Source organism: Caenorhabditis elegans, chromosome X (assembly GCF_000002985.6).
Source record: "Caenorhabditis elegans chromosome X".
In the NCBI taxonomy this organism is placed as follows: Eukaryota; Metazoa; Nematoda; class Chromadorea; order Rhabditida; family Rhabditidae; genus Caenorhabditis; species Caenorhabditis elegans.
In genome coordinates, this window is record NC_003284.9 from 4,511,650 (window position 1) to 4,530,826 (window position 19,177).

Consider the following 19,177-nt stretch of genomic DNA (forward strand, 5'->3'; position numbering starts at 1 on the left):
GAAATTTTATCGGTGCTGGGCCAGAAGAGCCAACAAGATCCATTTTGAATTTCCTCAACTTGGAATTTGAATTTGATAATATGAGCTCGTTGCTCCACCTCATGCTTCTTTTTAGTTTTTTGAATATTGTGACAACTAGTCGCGTTGAGTGCATTTGAGTGCATTGTGGTTCTGGAATGTGATCCACTAACCAGCTGCTATTCCTTGAAAGGTAAGTTACAATAGTTTTTCTTTACTTTACAAATCGATAAAGTCAATCATTGACTCAACTTTCGATCTGAGAAATTTCTTTCAAATATTTCAAGGTGCGCTGATTTCAGCTGTCAAATTATTTTATAACCAAAAGTTTTTGACATGATCTCCCATAAGTTTTCTAACAACCTTTGGATATGTTATATCATTAAATATATTCATTAATATCAAAGTTGAAAATTTTATTGGTTTATGAAATTCACTGAAAAATGCTATCAAATGTGAGCATTTATGGGGTTATTCAAGTAATCTTGCTTCATCAGTTATGGGACATTCGTAAATAGTCTCGCTATTGGTCTTGCACGCATACGGATCATTTCAAAATTAGTCTTGAATGCAAGCCTAACAGAGGAAATACGTTATTCATTTTTCAGGAGGCTTCCCATTTGTTTATGGTAACAAAAAGGAAGAAGACTGGCGTGCAGGAGGAAAACGATACAGTATGTTTTTGGCAAGAAACGTGGAGACTGTCCGTTGTGTTTTATACGATAATTCCGAGTTCTGAACTAGACTTAACGTCAACAGACATTCTAAAAAACTATTCCTTACATTGAAAATGAAGAGGTTTTCTGTTCTAAATGATTTTATTGTAATAAATATTTCTTATGTTTCTTAATCTTATGTAGACATGAAAGCTGTTTAGTTGTTCTTTTGAAAAGAAATTAAGATGAAATGAAAGAGAAAGGAAGCAACGGGTTTTTCGATTTTTCTTCAAAATCAGCTGTTGACATTTCTTATTATATGGTTAAAATTGATATTTCTATTGAAAAAAAACATCAAGTTTGAAATCATTTTCGAAAACTGAAGTTCAAATTTCTACGCCTCTTGTGTTCATCTTAACCTAAATTAAAGCTTAGCTTAACTCAAATAAGACTTTTCAAAGTCTGAAATTATTAAGTCTAGATACACCTCCCCCTCCCCCTCACTGTTCTTTTTTACTTTCAATCGATCAATATCTGAACAGTATACAACTACGCTCTCCACTCTCATTAGAAAATAACAGTGTACCTTTTCGATGCGGTACGCGTCGCGGCACGCAACGCGGCACACACGCAGCGCAGTCCCATCTACTTTTTCTCGGTGGTTCATTGCACACCGATCCTCACCCAGCACACAGTTTTCTCTCCTTAACAGTTGGGGCTGACATTGCTAACTCTTCCCTCCGCTCACCTGTTTATTCTCCTTTTTCTAGTTGTCTCGCGGTCTGCGTCTTCTCATTTTATATACATTTAGAGTTTAGGGTGAGAACCCAATTTTTCATGGTCCATTTTTGTTGGCTAAATTCTTTACATGTTGAATATTTTAAATGCTACCACATTTGGACTTACTCTAGAATAAGTTATCTTAAGACGAGTTATTTTAGACTAGACTAACCAGTTAGGAATATTTTATCAATTTCCGATTTTGAAACCCAAAAAATCAATGTTAATTTAGCACTGAAACATGCTGGTAGGCACTCAATATTTTAAGCTTCTAGCTAGAACACTTAGGACTTTACTTACGGAATAGCCTTTTAGACTTTTAGTTAGCCGTTTGGGGTTAGGAAAAACAAAGAACCCTAGAAGCTATGTTTCCGTTGAGAACCAATGACCATCTATCTTTCAACGAACATTTCACCTAATAACAGAGTCATGAGATTGTGACTTGTAAATATTTTTTTCCATCTTTCCCCTGTTTCAGTCGTCATTTGAACGTTCTCTTTCTTTTCTTCCTCGACAGTGAAAATAATAAACGTAAAAGGTTTTAAAATCACCCATTTTCAAATTCCATCGTGTAATTTCTTATCACAATAGTACCCACAATCGCTTCTCGTTTCCCAGCAGTTATCTTAAAGCATTAGCCAACATCTGTTGTCCGGCCGTTCTCATCTCTTCCGCTGTCTACGTCTCTATCCTTCGTCTCACTAATTCACCCTTCTTTTCTCTCTCCGTAGGGCTAGGGTGCGCGCCTCGCGGCCAGTAGAACTGTGTTGTAGATGCGAAAAGAGTGCGGTCTACTTCTAAGCGCAGACATATTGTCAACGGGGGCTGCGGACGACGCGGGAGCCGTCAGTTTTGGAAGTGTAGTACTCGCATTCCCCCCCCCCCCCCCCCCCCCCACATGCGCTTCGTTTTCCCTTGACTTCCATTATCACTGTCAATTCTCTTGTCAACTGCCATTTGTATAAATCATCAATCCTATGTTAATATTATTTCAGTAGAAGACGATGCCACCTCGCAAGCGCAAACTTGAGGAGTTGAAGAATGAACAAGGAGAGGTAGGACAGCGTTGAGATTTTTTTTCAAAAACTTAATGATTTAATTTTAGCAGGGGTCATACAAATGCCATCTTTGTGGACAGTGCTTCTACCGTGGATGTGGATTAGCAAGTCACCTGCGACGACACGCACCAGTCACATTTGACTGTGAGCATTGTGCTTACACGTGTAAGCACAAATATGCGTATGATCGTCATCTGTTGCAATCGCATCCTGAGCTCGTGGAATCTGGCCCACTAGTTCGAATGTTTAAGAATGAAGATGAAGATGCTCCAATGCCGATTCTCGAGCGAGAAGCAGATGTATCCGATGATGCCGTCAAGTATGAGGCACTCTCTTCTTTCTCGGAACCTGAACCAATCAGCTACAAATGTCCATTGTGTATATCCACGTTTGGCAGTCACGCTAGAGCAGTCTACCATATTTTGTCACACCGTGTCAAGTTGTATCAAGCACCGAAAAGCCTGAAATTCTTCTCGAGGAAAACAATGCAAGCTCTTGGAGGATTTCGTTTAGAGTCGCAACTGATGATCAAATGGAGATTACAATACGATAATCGAAGTGTGGACGAGAAGCGAACACGGTTATGGCGGTATATGGAAGAAAATTTTGGACATGAACATCTGAAGCAACCAAAGCTGGAAAGTGATAATCCTTCGACAAGTAGCTCTTTTGAGTGAGTTTTTTGCCCAACGAGCTTTTGATAGAAAAAAATAATGTTAGAAACCATGAGTCACTTTTTCATTTCAAAATTAATATACAATACTAACCACATCTTTCAGATCACAAACAAACTTGAACGATTCTTCGATAATCAAAAAGAAACTTGTGATGAAGTGTGGTACTGTTTTCGGTCAAAGACTCATTCACGACAACACCCAATATTATTTGTGCCGCAATTGCCCATACGTTTCGTGGAATGTTTCTTCACTGTGGCGACATTTCCGTCATCATATTCAAAAATCGAAACAATCTTGGACGTGTATCGCATGCTCATACAGCTCATCGAGCCGGGTGAAAATTGATCTACATGTGAAAATGCATAAGGAAATGCCGGAAATTGATTTGGAGGTAAGAAATATATCATCATAACCAAAATTAAATAATTTTATTTAAAAAAAAAATTTCAGTTTGCAACTTGGCTTCGCTATGAACGAAGAATCAACAAGAACGACTTGAATAAACCGACTAACAAAAAAAAGAAACCCGATGGAGGAAACGGTTCAAATCACAGTGATATGAGAAGTCTTCACGCATTTCTTAGTCTTAAAAATTCTAAGAACAATGTTGTCAAACACGATATCGATGCTCCAACTTTGCACCCATTATCCCCAGCGCCCAAGCTGGTCGCGATGACTCAATTTGACTTCGGAGAAATTGTCACTTACAAAAGCGTCAATCCGCTGCACCAAATCAACAAGAACAATAGCAATCCGACGGTCCTGCCGAACAAGCGAAATAGCATTAAAACCAGTAAAAGTGATACTCAAATCGCGCTCAGCGTTAAGCAGTCTAGTAGTATGAAGATGGTGAAAGTTTCTCCTGGAAAAGTTTATCAGCTTCCTAAGACGTCCAAATTTTACCGACCTGAATCACCTGACTCATTAGCATCAAATAATTCTGCTCACGGAGACGAGATTGAGTCAACGTCTTCAGATCAATTCCAACAATCCGTGAAAGTTCCAAAGTACGAAGACTTTTTGAACATGAAGCCAGTTATGCCATATTTCCAAAAACAACGACATCCACTGGAAGCGATTGCTATGTACGAAAAGGCAAAAAGGGAATACGAAAAGAATCACTGTTTCCCGAATCTTCCAATTTTCGAATTCAACATTGAGTACAAGAACTTGCATCCACTCGCCAAGGCACAGTATGGGAAAAACAATATGAAAGAGTATTTTTTGAATGAAATGGAAGTAGAGAGTAAGTTAACGAGTCTTCAACGAAGTACATATTCTGAAAAAAACTAGAACATTTTTATCAAATGGCTCTTTTTCAGAATCTCGCGAATGCACTGACTGCCCATTCAAACACAACGATCTGCAGCAGTTCCGTCTCCACCGTGACAAGCATTTCTACGGTGGATCACACACCTGTCCGGAGTGCAACTATTCATCGAACAACCATAATCAAGTGGTCGAGCACACGTTTGTGGATCACTATTTGAGCGATGTGAGATTGGTTGAAGGGCTTCCGTCTTCGGATTCGGAGGACGATAATATTCCGGTACCTCCTGATACTCCGCAGCGGAAGAAAAAAGCGCCGAAGCGTGGCAAACGTCGTGGCTGGTAAAGATTATATTTTATTAAATTTTATCAAGTTTTTTTAAAGGTAATGTTTAAATTTATTTTAAATTTAAATTTATTTTTGTTTCTTTTTTTTTCAATTAATTGTTTTTAAGTTTTTCAATGTTAGGTTTGTCGTTTAATTTTTTTCAAATTTCTAATAATATTCCCTTCCCTTCCCATCCCCGCTCAAATAGCTGCCTCATAGTTTAGTAAATTTCTAAATAATATTATTTCAATACCATCACATATTGTCAGCGCTTTCTGTCATTTTTTTAATTTTCATTCATCCTGGTACCTCACTTTTGGCACGTGTCCAACAACCACCCTGACATCAACCCACCCGGACTTTCTCGACTAGGTTTTTTTGAAATTCTTCCCCCATTTTATTTTCTTTGACCATTTTATGTTTGTGTTTTGAATGAAATGTGTTTTCGAATTTTTAAAATTTGTTTTAGACTTTGGAATCTGGGTAAAAATATATTACTGAATGTCGTCAGTTTTGATGCTTGCACAGCCAACTGCAGATACACAAAAGGCAAAATTGCGGACTTAGGAGTGTTGGATATACGGAAATGAACATACGTGTTAATCAGTTTAACGGATTGCAAATTCAATGGGTTTTCAAATTTTCAGATATATTATATGTAGTATCGAAGCAATTAAGGTAAAAGCGATAGATATAAACATTATGAAGCCTGTATGAAATTGGCTTCTATTAAATATTTACATTAATCGAATAACATTTTACAACTTGCAACGTATGACTCAATCTTTTATAAACGCCAGAAAACCATTTAAAACGGAAGCACCGATTTTAACACTAATTTTTCAAACAAGCCGGATCAGACTAACACGGACTAAACTTAGACATAGATAAAGTGTTGAAAAAGAACCTATATTGACATGTGAGTAGCTAGGACTGGTCTGAATACATCAGAACAGGAAAAAATAACAGAATATCTCTTACCAAAACTATAAATAGAAAAAAAAGTTGATCAAGGCTGTAGCAGTTCAGAGTAAAGCCAAAGTAAGATATTGATAAGGAGAGTTTCTCAGAGTAAAACCATGTGGATTAGCAAAAAATGCTGAAACTATTTCGTCGAGCCATTCCAATTCAGAAATCTTACTGTCAGATTTTTCGACACTTTTTGACTGTCGCATATCCAAGACGTTCCTGTTTTTGAATTATACCGAAGATTTTCGGAATTCATTTGGCTTTTTCTCTGACTTTTCATCTTTTATGGAAAATCTAGTAATTCTGGCTTCTTCCAATTCTTTACAGTTTGTTTGAATTTTCTGGATACGAAGCATTTTATTACACAGGTACAGAAATGGTTATCTCGAATAAATATAACACTTTAGTACGGATAGGGAATGAAATTGACATTATTCACAACGATTTTCAGCATCTTTTGAGTAGTTGGCTAGCCAGCTGTTTTGATTTACAATTTACAATTTGTCGTTTTCCTCTTGCTCCTTTGTTTCTGAAAAATGTATAATTTCATATACATATAAATTCAGAAAATTTGTTGAAAATACAACGTTTACTCACTTTTCTCACTCTGATTCTCAAGCCACTTCTCCATTTCAGCAGCTTCGTGCTCGGTTGGCAACTTGTTGCTCACAGCGGCTGCAAGTCCAACGTCGGTTTGTGGCTCAGCGTTTGCCTTGTAAGCATCCTGAGAGGTTGAGGCGCTGCTTGATGGCTCTCCGCTGGCAGCAGTTACCTCTGAAATTAGATAATTCAATTTTGTTTTTCTTTTCGTAACTTACTGAGGGCTGATAATTGGTCACCCAAACTTTTTCCGTCACCCATATCAATTAGATCACGAGCTTCGGCGGCTTGCTTTTCCCCGTCGCGGTTTGACACAAAACGATCATATTTTTCAAAAACACTGTTCAATGAATCATTGACCATAAGAAGTTCATCTAAAACACAAGATTTTAGTTTCAGTCGCAAAAAACACCCATTCTTACAAGTAACTTCATCATTGCTCACGTAGCGGATCAGGTCCAGCACGCGTTGTTGCATGTGACGGCAAGTGTCGTTGAGGTCCGATAGCAATTGCAGCTCGTCGGCGGTCTCCTTGCGTGGCACAACGTCGGTGAGCGTCTCGCGGAACACTTTGATGTTTTGATTGACCACGTCAAGGTCTGCCCGCAATTTGGTCAATTGCGCTGGTGTTGCGGAGATTGGCTCTTGTCCCTGCTCGCGGATGGTGAGAACGTCGTATGTCTAAAATGTAGTAATTGTTACGTGTTTTTTGAATAAAAAAACAAACAAACTTTGTAATGAAACTTTTCAAAATTTTTCAGAAATGTTTCATGACGGTTCAAAATTTTCAACAAAAAAAAAACGCTAAGTCTAGCTAAAACTCCAATTTTGATTACTTTTCCGTACCGCAGCAGCTGGAAAACAATTTTTGTTGAATTATCATCCCTTATCGAATTTTTGGTAGTAATTTTTGAACATTCCGTTGACTAAGGTACTTTTAAAGCCGATAAGGCAATTTTTGGTTAGATATGACTTTGGATGTATTTTAATCGACGAACCAACGTAAGATAAACCCACTAAATATTACAACAAGATTGCTTGAAAAATGCTATGATACACCTGCTGATGTATAAAAAAAACAGGCCAAAAATGGATATTTTAGCTAGAAGTAGCGTTTTTTTTTTGAAAATTTTGAACAATCATAAATAATTTGTGAAACATTTTTTAAAAATCTCATAACGAAATAAGCTCATTTAAGCACATCTTATGTCTATACATTGACATAAACGCTTTTCGTTAGCCCTCCTATACAAAACTCTATTCATATTTGTTATTGACTAGTGACGCTGACGCTTTCACAACTTTGAATAATAATAATAAAGCTTGAAATCACAAAACAATATCTACCGATTGGGGGTTTTGTTGGCCTTGCTGTGGTTGTTGTTGCTGTTGCTGATTTTGTTGTTGTTGATCATCTAGGGTTGCCGGTGGAGGTTGATTAAATACTGTCTGAATTCACAACACTATATGTATGCGCTTCACAACAATGATCTTCACAAGTATACAAAATACTCACTCGTTTTGGGGTTTTAATTGGAGCCAGAGTATCAAGATCAGCCGCCGGGAATTCGACTCCCTTACTCTTCAAGTCATCGTATGATTGTACAACTCCGGCAAGTGTAGGATCCCCACGGAAAGCATCAGCCCATGCTTGAATCAAGCTCAGAACTCGTTCTTGGATTATTTGAGGTGCGTCGAATTTTGGGCCGATGAGCTTGATAAGGTCCTGAACAAAGTCCTTGTTGCAGACTAGAACGTGGAAATGATGGTTGCAGTTCTTGACTGCGGTTTCCAGAACCGTCAAGGTGTACATGACAACTGCGTTGTTTTTGGACATGGCGTTGTGAAGACGCTTCTTCAGGGCTCGGACAGCATCACGTGGTCTGAAAATTACAGATTAGTATTTATAGTTTTTTTTTTCTTGATATTTACCCATCCTCGGTTCCATTAATGAAATCGCAGATTTCCATGTTAAGTCCCCAATTCTCGGTGGCCAGTAGGTTAGCATCGGTGGCCAATTCTGGAATTAACGAAAATGTTGTATGATTTCTTCTAATCTACGTGCAACAATGCGTCCCTCCGCAATCTTTCACTTTCGCCTACTTCCTTCTTTTCAATGTTTTCAGTTCCTTTTTCTCACAAGTCGACGTGTCACTATCGAGTAGTGCGCAGTCTTTCCCGAAGACACCCCACCTCAACGGAAACCGGTTCGAGATGAGAGATGAGAAGAGAACTGGAGGCCCACTGATGGTGCTGCTGGTCACTCTAGGCAACGTGTAATTTCGCAAGCCCACTTCTACAATATCCGTAATAATCCGGATTCCTCCGTTTTCAACGAAAATTTGCCTCTAACAAATAACGCATAATTGCAGCGGTAAAACTGGCCCGTTTGTAATTTACAAAGAACAAATAATTAGGAAACTATTCTTGAGAAGAACTTTTTCATCATATGAAAATTTTGATTATATGTAAACAAATGTGGCAACATTTGACATCTTGATTAATGTGAAGTACGGCCAAGGGGGAAATCATTACAAAATTAACAAATATCATAGTGAAACCTTTCAAAAATTTTTGAGCCAAAAAGTGGTCTAAACTGAGTTTGCACAACTTTATAAATAATCTAAAACACTGTTGTATGCTCCATGCGTGTACCTCTACAATGTATATTTTAAACAAAATTAGAACTAAAAACCGTCGCAAAAAAGTGAGTTTTGGGTCTCGCCACGATCTCTATCCTAGTTGAAAGTTCCAAAATTTACAGATTTGTTAGTTTGATATAAAAATAAACATAATCAAGACTACGGATTTTGGAATACTGAAGAGATCAGAGAAAGCTAGGATTTATCAGAAAACTTATTCAAATCCAAATTTTAATCATTCGTTTTAGTAGATGCAATCCATAACAGCTCACCGATTTTTCTTCCAACTGGAGTTGCGAATGGGTTTCCCTGGAAGAAATCGGACACAGATTCTCCAACTTTGGCAACAGTCTCGCGTGCGCTTTCCGCAGCCTTCGAAACTTGCTCACTAACGTTGCTCATTCTGAAATAAAATCAAGATTAGGGATCATGGAATACAGAACTGTAAATATGTTAAATGTGAAGGTTGATATGACAATTGATGAATGGGAAGGTAATTTATGATTGTTAAAAGTGTCAGAGATGAAAATTCGAACAGGTTTTTTTAGGATAGTTGTTAATCAAGCAAAATGTAAGATGTATGATGGATCTGCTTGAAACGTATTCAAGGTTTTGAAAAAATGTATATAAGCCGCCTTAATTTCGAATTCATCTAAAACAATGTTCAAATGTGACACCCAGTTAGCAAAAATCGATGGGCATGTGCGCGAGCTAGTACTAGTAAGCAAGAGACGTGGGCTCTCGTTGCTCACTTTGTTTTCTAGTGGACACTATGGGTGCCAAGAACGCCGACGACAACAACAAACATTTTCATCGGGAGCCCTGGAAAATGACGAATGTATGCATTACCATTGTTGAAATTTGGACTGGAAGCGCAATGGATGAAAAAACCACGCTATTTCGAAGCTCATTTCTGATGCTGGGGCACAACACAAAATTAAATGAGACGAGGAGGGGGAGAAGGGATGGAGAGCATGCATGTTTTGTTGTTCACTTTCGAAAAAATGTATCGATTTTTTCTAGCAAATGTTTGAAGTAAATAACAACTTTCAAATGTGATAATTAGTTATCAATTCAGTCAGTTTATCAAAAAAAAGTACGTCATTAGCATAACTTTGCCGTATTTGCATGTCTAGGAAATTTTAGAAACTAGAATTGCTAAAAAGTGGTTTAAAAGTTGCGGGACGCCGAAAATTGGCTGAGAAATTGTCAAAAATTTCCAAGTGACGGAAAACCGTATGTTATTGTGATTAGTAAGACGATTTCGCAATTTTATATATATTTTGTCACAAATCTGAAATCACTCGTGCTATTTTAGGTGTAAAAGTCACATGTTATTGCACAAACACGAGCAGAAAATGAATTAAAATTACCTTCTCGGTTTTTCAGACATTGTCTTCAACTTTGTCTAGGTATTTCGAAATTTCAAAAAAACTCCACCTGACCCACAAATCAATACTAGTAAGTTAGTAAACACAACAGTATGGGAATTGGTTGATATGTACGTTGCGAGACTTGTTTGTGCTTATCTTTTTCCCCTCTCTACTTAACAATCAAATAACCTGCAAAACACTATGGATTTTTCTCTTCAGTTTGGGGCAATTCTTCCAGAAAACCACCAAAAAAGACCGCAATTTTGCTAACGGTCTTGTTCACACTGGTAGATAAGATAACATTGCGTAGGTCGATCCTACCGATCAAACGGGAGATATATGGGGGGAGTAGGAGAGAAATTACGGGAAGAAGGCTATCGAGCGGCCTTGACACGGTGCTTGACTTTTTGGCGAAACGTATCAGTTGACCTCTATTATTTGGGCTATACAGAGATGAGGTATGATGGACAGAAACAGAAAAACACACACAAAGGGTATTGATGAGAATCATAGACGGTGACAACGCCAATTCAATGAGCAGTAGATGTGCAGGAGACGTGTCTCGTTCAGTTGGAAACGAAGGCGAGACGTGAAAAGAGTGCGTGGTTGCGAGAGACGCAGTGATAGAGACAAACTGGATAGGTTATGAGAACGAGAACCACTCGGACTGAGGCCATTCGTAGAATGAAGAATGGAAGTTGTATCTGTCTTTTAATAGACTCAAATGAAACTGAAGAAAAAAAGTACAAAACATAAGACACTATATATTTTTTTTCATATTGAAAAAGAGTTTGCAAATTTTCTTGAAATTCAAAAATTCTGTTTTTCGTGACAACACTTTTTGCTTACTCATTTTGTAAAATTTTAACGTGGGCTATTGTTTTTGTGTTTAAATATTTATACTACATTTTTGAAAATTATTATTTTCACATTGCCACGTGAACTCAAAATTTATTCATGCAAATTTAGAATAAAATCTGTTCAACTAAGCCTATACGCCTCGTGCAGAAGTCCAAATTTGAAAGGTAAACCTAAACCTAAATTTGATCATGAACACTGAGCCTGAAAGCCTGTAAACCATAGGCAAAGCCTAAAAACAGCTTACAAACCTTTCTCTGAAATTATGTCTGAATACGTAAGTTTATTATATGAACTAAGCTTTACAGCTAAATCTATGTTTGCAGGCTCAGTTTTGAACGTTAATAACTTTCGAATCCACATGGAAATTTAGATATAATTGAATAAAAAAGTCCTCGTTAATATTTGAAAAAAAATGTTGTCAATTTACGAATCCTTTTTTTTCGCCTAAAAAGGAGAATGTCAAAAGTACTAAATAAAAAAACAAAACATTCAAGAGCAACTAAGCAGTTTTTCCGAAATTTTTTCCAAAGTTCCAAAGTCAACCTTAACCTTAAGCTGCAGAATTTCTGATGTTTACCAGCTACTACGAAACAAAAACGATTCTCATAGATGATTTCCCATTTTCGCACACAAAATGTTGGCATCACAAACAAAGTGAGCACAAGTATGGAGAGAGATTTGAGAGCACAGACATCAAAGAATAAACTATGTTCTTTGTTCTTTTTAAACTACTTTGAAAAAAAACAAATGAATTTACATATTTAAAATGTTGCAATTGCAATTTCATGATGGAAATATTGGAAAATGTCTATAAAATAACGCAGACAGTGCCAATCAAAAGCTTTTCTCATCTACCCAGTCGGTTGAGTGAATGAAAGGAAACATATAATATCAAAGCTGGCGTGCCAATTCCTTTTTGTGCTCGGCTGCATTATTTACACTGCCGGTGTTTCCGCGCTCCTTCTCATCGACATAATTTCCCTCATTTCCTCTCAGTCTTCCGCGCAGTTCCATCCATCGCAATCCGCCTTCTTGCCTAAATTTGTCTGACCCAATACTCTAACTAACTTTCATTTATGTCCAATGCATTATTCTCTCTGTAGGTGACCCAGTGTCCTTCCTTTTTTCTCTCTCAAGATGTGAGACCCCCCCCCCCTTTTCTCCTCAACGGCGAGGGGCTACGTGAGTTTCCGCTGTGTGCGACGCGTCCTTGCCCGCTCTTCCCAAACTGCACGGCCAATGGGGTGCCGGGAGGCGGGGTAGGGGCGGGCCAATCGACGCGTTCCACGACTAAGTAAGCGTGGACACCCCATCGTCTGCAGAAGAGGACACTCTCGATCCATTCGCTATTCATCGTGATGTTCCGGCTCGTCGGTCTGTTTTTCCTTGTCTTGGGCGCTTCGGCCGCCGTCATTGAAGAAGAAGAGAATGTCATCGTTCTTACCAAGGTATGTCTTTGATTAACTTAAACTTAAAGAAAAGTGAATGACACATTAAACAAATTGCATCAAAATTTCCCGAAAAATTTTGAAATTTTCTCATTCTGCAGAAAAATTGAAATAAACAAAAAAATGGAACAAGATTAAAGAATAAATCAATAATTTTCTTTATTTTTAGGACAACTTCGATGAAGTGATCAACGGAAACGAATTCATCCTCGTCGAGTTCTATGCCCCATGGTGCGGACACTGCAAATCCCTCGCCCCAGAATACGCAAAGGCCGCCACTCAACTCAAGGAAGAAGGATCCGACATCAAGCTCGGAAAGCTCGATGCCACCGTCCACGGAGAGGTCTCCTCCAAGTTCGAAGTCCGCGGATACCCAACTCTCAAGCTTTTCCGCAACGGAAAGCCACAAGAGTACAACGGAGGACGCGACCACGACTCGATCATCGCCTGGTTGAAGAAGAAGACCGGACCAGTCGCCAAGCCACTCGCTGACGCCGATGCCGTTAAGGAGCTTCAAGAGTCTGCCGATGTTGTTGTCATTGGATACTTCAAGGTAAGTATGGAAGATGTTATACCGCCCTTGACCGATTTTGTACAATCCTCCGCGCTGGGCCGTAGTGACCTCGTTTTCATAATGTGCGAAGACGTAGTCCAGTGAGAGAGTGTGAACGGTGAGGAGGGTGCGACATGGAAATACTGTCTATGCTGACGTGAACTAGTAGATATGAGGGATTATTTCCATGTTTGCAAGTGAACAATGAAACTCTGTAATCGGTCACGAGTTGAAGATACACTTTTACTATAATTTCAATTTACAGGACACCACCTCCGATGATGCCAAGACCTTCCTCGAGGTTGCCGCCGGAATCGATGATGTTCCATTCGGAATCTCCACCGAAGACGCTGTAAAGTCCGAGATTGAGCTCAAGGGAGAGGGAATCGTTCTCTTCAAGAAGTTCGATGATGGACGTGTCGCTTTCGACGAGAAGCTCACCCAAGACGGACTCAAGACCTGGATCCAAGCCAACCGCCTCGCCCTCGTCTCCGAGTTCACCCAAGAGACTGCCTCAGTCATCTTCGGAGGAGAGATCAAGTCGCACAACCTTCTCTTCGTCTCCAAGGAATCCTCTGAATTCGCCAAGCTCGAGCAAGAGTTCAAGAACGCCGCCAAGCAATTCAAGGGAAAGGTTCTCTTCGTCTACATCAACACCGACGTTGAGGAGAACGCCAGAATCATGGAATTCTTCGGACTCAAGAAGGACGAGCTCCCAGCCATCCGCCTCATCTCCCTCGAAGAAGACATGACCAAGTTCAAGCCAGACTTCGAAGAGATCACCACCGAGAACATCTCCAAGTTCACCCAAAACTACCTTGATGGATCCGTCAAGCCACACCTTATGTCCGAAGATATCCCAGAGGATTGGGACAAGAACCCAGTCAAGATCCTTGTCGGAAAGAACTTCGAGCAAGTCGCCCGTGACAACACCAAGAACGTTCTTGTTGAGTTCTACGCCCCATGGTGCGGACACTGCAAGCAACTCGCCCCAACCTGGGACAAGCTCGGAGAGAAGTTCGCTGACGACGAGAGCATTGTCATCGCCAAGATGGACTCAACCCTCAACGAGGTAAAAAATTCAAAAAAAAAGGTTCTTGATTTTAATTTATAAATTTTCAGGTCGAGGATGTCAAGATCCAATCTTTCCCAACCATCAAGTTCTTCCCAGCTGGATCCAACAAGGTCGTCGACTACACCGGAGACCGTACCATTGAAGGATTCACAAAGTTCCTCGAGACCAACGGAAAGGAGGGAGCTGGAGCTTCCGAGGAGGAGAAGGCCGAGGAGGAGGCTGATGAGGAGGGACACACCGAGCTCTAAATCCACATTCCAATACAGTTCAACGCATCGGGGTTCCATGGACCTGTTGTTAAATGTCAAACATCGTTAACTTATTCATTTTTACTTCTCTTTCCCCCTTTCTCAAAACGGCTCTTGGCAGCATATCATCTCATCTTTACTAATAAGGCGATTATCGGTTTTGTTTACGATGTTGTCAGTTAAGATGGTATTCTGCCCTGTGCTACTTATTTTGCTATCTCTTGCTTTTTTGTATTTCCCCTTGTGTTGTGTAAGCAATGCAAGTCACTTCTCTCATTGCATTCGTGTCAAAACATACTGGGTCATCTAATAAATTTTTACCAAAAAATTTACATACTTTGAATCATTGGGCTACTCACAATTAGTTAATAGAATCATCAGTCGGCTATGTGTGTGATTCTGCTTGAAAGCACAGGACCCAAAATCTCGTCAGCATAAAATAAACTCATTTATGGCTTCAGCATGTTCATGGTACCTACTACCTAAAAGAGTAGTGAAGAAAGTAATTTAATACTTCTAGGTTTAAACTTACCATTTTGCAATTGCTTGTGTTAAACAGATGAACTGTTTTTAGCGATTTCGAAAATGTTCTCAACTTATGCGATTGTTCTAAGAAGTAGAATTTCGAGCATAGCTCCCGCATCTCCGTCGGTAAATATGCTTTATTGTGCCAATTAGTTAGCAGAATCACGGTATTGATTGGTATTTTTAGCTGACATTATAAATCACTCTAATTACTCAATAAATTACTAAATTACTCAATTATAAATTACTCAATACTCATTTACCCACTAATCTGAATTGATGAACATAAACACAAGTAAAAATAACTGGAGATCATTTTCATGTACATACTTCTGAAAATTTTTCTTGTTTTTGAAAGTGAAAACTTTGTATTTTGGTTTAGAGTGAGAGAAGTATGTAAAGGAAACTTTTAAATTTTTTTAAAAATTTTCTAATAGAAAAACCATTTTCTAACTGCAATGAGTATGTTATTAATTTTTCCACCCATTTAAGATTTTGAAATTATGATCACCATTCCAAAATGTGTAGTTTTGTAGATCGAATCCGATTGAGCAGTGTTTAAAATATTCTTTGTATGTGACTTTAACTTAAAAATATAAATCACCAAAGTTTTTTCTAATATTGTGAATATTTTAAAACATTGGTGTTCGGTTAAAAAGCTGGTAGCTTTATATGTGTTATGTATTCGAAGGCAAGACGAGAAGGAGAAGACGAGTAGTTTATTACATTACTAAACTAAGGAATGATTAAGTTAGTTCATAGAGTTCACGTTGTACGATCTTCTTAGCCACGTCGTGGGTCAATACACGTTGATACCCAACAATATGCTAGCAATTCTGGATTTTAATGTAAAGTACACGTACACGCACTTTGAATTTTAAATTAAAATAGACTTCCAAAACATTAAAAAAAAAGAATATTCGAACAAACATCCAAATTTATTAACAACAATCAAAATTTTACAAAAGAATAATATCAATTCAGCCAAACCTACACATTTTAAATTCAAAGTTGACAATGTTCTACATATTTGAATATGTGTATTTGAAAATATTTTTGAACGCAATTAACTCTGCACAATAAAAAATAAATGTGTAAAATATTAAGAATTCATAAGATGTGTGCTCTTCACATTTCACAGTTTTCATTCAAAACACGTTTCATCTTTCAGAAATTTAATTTTGTTTCATTGTGTTTCGGTCTTCAGCTGACGATAATAGTTAGAAAGAAGGACCAAAAACTGAAAAATTCTTTCAAAAAGCAAGAATGCAGTGTTCAAAATGCACCACGTTTCCGGTTTTGTCTCGAGCGTAGCATGTTTCTATGGAAGGAATTGTCAATGGGTTGCTGCGTTTTTGTTGCATTGTCGGTCCACTTTTCTGTGAATCCGACGTGAGAAGCTTGCACTTTTTGCGAACCTCTTCAGTATTTGCTTCCAGATTCTTATTTTCCGTACATAACTACATGTGAACATATTTTACATGATTTGTTTTCAAAAACATTCATAATTATTTTCAAACAAACAAGCAAACAAAAAACATTTCAAATGTCTCCAGAAATGACAAAATATCACTTCCTTGTGTATATTATGATTTTTTGGCAAAAAAATGCTTATTGAGTTTTTCGTTTGTTTTTATTCAAAAGATATTATGTTTTGTGAATTTCAGGTTGTAAATTTCTGTTTTAAATAAGTTCTTCTTTTTCTTAAGTGCTAGAATACTAGATTGCCCAATTCAAAAAATTCTTGAAAGAATTTATCAGACGTCAGAAAAAATGTGTTCATTTGGTTTTTTTAAAAAATAAATTCGAGATTAAAATTAACTGTTTTGTTTTCAATCCACAAAAAGTGTTGAGAATTTTATGAATATCGAAAAATTTCTCAATATTTGGAAAAAATTATCTAAAAATAATTTATAAAATTATTACCATAAGTTAAACAGTAAGGGAAACAAAAAAAACATCCATGCTATAAAGTTTTGTGGGAGTTCCAGACGATTAAAAAAAACTTCAAATTTTGAAACAAAAAATCTTGTTTTTAAGAAGCAAAAAACTTTAAAAAAACATTACTTTTGTGTGTTTTCATTGAAATTAAAAACGTCTAGTATTTCTTTTTTTGAAAATTAAGAAATTACTTATATGTCGTTTGGAACTGAATAAAAAATAACTCTGTAAAAATGTTTGTTTCAAATTGGAAATAAAAAATTGACTGTTAACACGATCTGTTAATTTGCCCCCTGGAAACTGATCATCGATATCGTTCTATTTGTATCCAAAGAACTCTTATCAATTGTAATTCTTTGCGCCATTTGATGTCAAACTAATGCAACCTCCACGTGATTCTCTTGTTTGTAAGCGTGACCAGAGGTCTCTTTGCAACAGGAAGAATGTCAACATTCGCCGTCTTTTTTTTTCAATTTTGGTATCACACGGAAATCTAGCGAGCGTCCTTGATTTGTTAAGATAATCGCCATGTAGATGAGATTATTGCAACTCTCTTTCTCATCATGACTGTTGATTTCTCTTTTACTTGTGTCTCCCACCAAAAAGTTCCCACACAAGTCTGCAAAACTTGCAGCACCTACTGAATTCAACTGAAAATGTACTAAAAACCGCGTGGTCTTGATTTGCCCTATAGTGTTTCGTTGCCATTTTACACGGATCTTTGATAAATAACGCACGAGGCATTTTTGCACGCATGGCCCAAGATCACTTTTTCAACGAAATTTTGGAAATCGTTTCTTTTTATCAGTGAGCATAAACTATAATATGATTCCTATCAAGTTTCCTGCTTTTTGAAAATTTATCTATCATTAAGTATAAACCATTTCAGCCTCGTTTGCAAATTGTCTGTATTAACAACTCACAAATTGAACCCGAATCTTATCAAAAATCGGTTCGACTTGTTGTACTAACTTTTTTCGTTCACAATGTGGGCATTGAAACATTTTTAATTCTGTTTCAATGATCATTGAAAGTATCGTCAGCGGAGATTTAGTTTGAATGACTCAAAAAGCAGAATTACGGAATAGAACACTTTATAATTAAAAATGTGTTTAAACACATTTTCAGTCAAAGTTTTGATATATTGCTAAAAAAAAAGACAGCTTCAAAAATTTCGAGCAGCTTTGAACCCTAATAATGTTCAAATACAAACAATTACAGCGTAATTATTATATTGAAACTGTAGAAAATTTTTTTGGGTACCCTTAAAAATTACAATAAGTAAAAACTGTTTTTGACGGCTGTGAGACTGTCAAAAAAAATTTTTACGTTTTACTGTGATACTTGGTAACTGAATCTTGAATAAATAGTTTAAAAATATTTTCAGCATTGACGATTAAACTTAATATTGAAATTCCGCGAACCAAAGTAACACCTGGATTCTCCCGCTAACTCTACTCAGTCACCAAAAATCATCTCTTTTTCTGTCATGCTGCAGTTTTAAGCGTTTTTTTTGCAATATAATGTTTCGAAGAACTATGTCTAGGTTGTTTTTTTGCAAAACTGGGCAGTCTCTTAAATTTCACGCGTGTGTAAACTGGCAAGGATATGACGTCAATTGTATTCAATTTCTTCCATTTCATTGCAGTTTTTAAAATTTTCCAAGACGATTTTCGAATTCATTCTTATTTTCTCAAGAGTGTTTCAATGTGAAATTAAAAATGAAAAAGTTTGAAATTCAAGTTCAAGTCTTTTAAAATGTTGTGTAATTTTTTTCTCAACCAGCACTTGCGTCTACATTTCTTGCAGTATGAATTCAATCAAGTTGTATTGAATTAAGAATTAACACAGTGTATAAGCCTTGCCTTCTCATATTATCAGATGTTCAACCGATTTCAACGTATGCAATAAACGTGAAAACTGCGTGGCCATGGCATGCAAGATTCTTCATTTTTCTAGTTTTCTTCTTTTTGAGAACGATATGGAATTGGTTTAAACTTGGTTAATAGGAATTTAGTTTTTTTTTTCGATCTTTAAAAAACTTTGTGAAATATGAACTTCGATGAAATATGAGAGGTTTTGCTCTCTTTTTTCTAACCTCGTGGTTGGCATTCTTGTTATCTTGAATATTTTTTTCAACTACCGGACAGAAAGTG

The 19,177-nt window shown here is 37.3% G+C and overlaps 3 protein-coding genes and 1 non-coding gene across 6 annotated transcripts; 3 read left to right on the forward strand and 1 right to left on the reverse strand.

The window, feature by feature from the left end:
* The first annotated feature begins 2,443 nt into the window (after nucleotides 1–2,443).
* On the forward strand, nucleotides 2,444–5,240 carry spr-3 (Suppressor of presenilin protein 3). 2 transcript variants are annotated; one of them, NM_001373281.4, is made up of 5 exons: nucleotides 2,444–2,509; nucleotides 2,563–3,185; nucleotides 3,292–3,580; nucleotides 3,640–4,435; nucleotides 4,512–5,240. In NM_001373281.4, exons 1-5 carry the CDS (start codon nucleotides 2,459–2,461, stop codon nucleotides 4,802–4,804), a joined length of 2,052 nt encoding a protein of 683 aa, NP_001359833.1. In that variant the 5' UTR covers nucleotides 2,444–2,458; the 3' UTR covers nucleotides 4,805–5,240. The 2 variants fall into 2 exon arrangements, with proteins under 2 accessions (NP_001359833.1, NP_001024367.1); NM_001029196.6 differs by having other exon boundaries at nucleotides 2,450–2,509; nucleotides 2,560–3,185.
* Nucleotides 5,241–6,097: 857 nt separating this feature from the next.
* On the reverse strand, nucleotides 6,098–9,402 carry tmyb-1 (TOM1-like protein 2). 2 transcript variants are annotated; one of them, NM_076376.8, is made up of 8 exons: nucleotides 9,270–9,400; nucleotides 8,288–8,375; nucleotides 7,872–8,238; nucleotides 7,703–7,804; nucleotides 6,778–7,036; nucleotides 6,574–6,729; nucleotides 6,353–6,529; nucleotides 6,098–6,284 (listed from the first exon to the last, which is right to left on the reverse strand). In NM_076376.8, the coding sequence occupies exons 1-8, from the start codon at nucleotides 9,397–9,399 to the stop codon at nucleotides 6,250–6,252; spliced, it is 1,314 nt and encodes a 437-aa protein (NP_508777.1). In that variant the 5' UTR covers nucleotide 9,400; the 3' UTR covers nucleotides 6,098–6,249. The 2 variants fall into 2 exon arrangements, with proteins under 2 accessions (NP_508777.1, NP_508776.1); NM_076375.6 differs by lacking the exon at nucleotides 7,703–7,804 and having other exon boundaries at nucleotides 6,099–6,284; nucleotides 9,270–9,402.
* A 2,994-nt stretch (nucleotides 9,403–12,396) lies between these two features.
* Nucleotides 12,397–12,523, forward strand: C07A12.19. Its single transcript, NR_102181.1, has one exon. It is a non-coding gene; the product is annotated as an Unclassified non-coding RNA C07A12.19 (non-coding RNA).
* Nucleotides 12,506–14,887, forward strand: pdi-2 (Protein disulfide-isomerase 2). Its single transcript, NM_076377.6, has 4 exons — nucleotides 12,506–12,679; nucleotides 12,849–13,232; nucleotides 13,498–14,304; nucleotides 14,355–14,887. Exons 1-4 carry the CDS (start codon nucleotides 12,590–12,592, stop codon nucleotides 14,553–14,555), a joined length of 1,482 nt encoding a protein of 493 aa, NP_508778.1. The 5' UTR covers nucleotides 12,506–12,589; the 3' UTR covers nucleotides 14,556–14,887.
* Nucleotides 14,888–19,177: the final 4,290 nt, after the last annotated feature.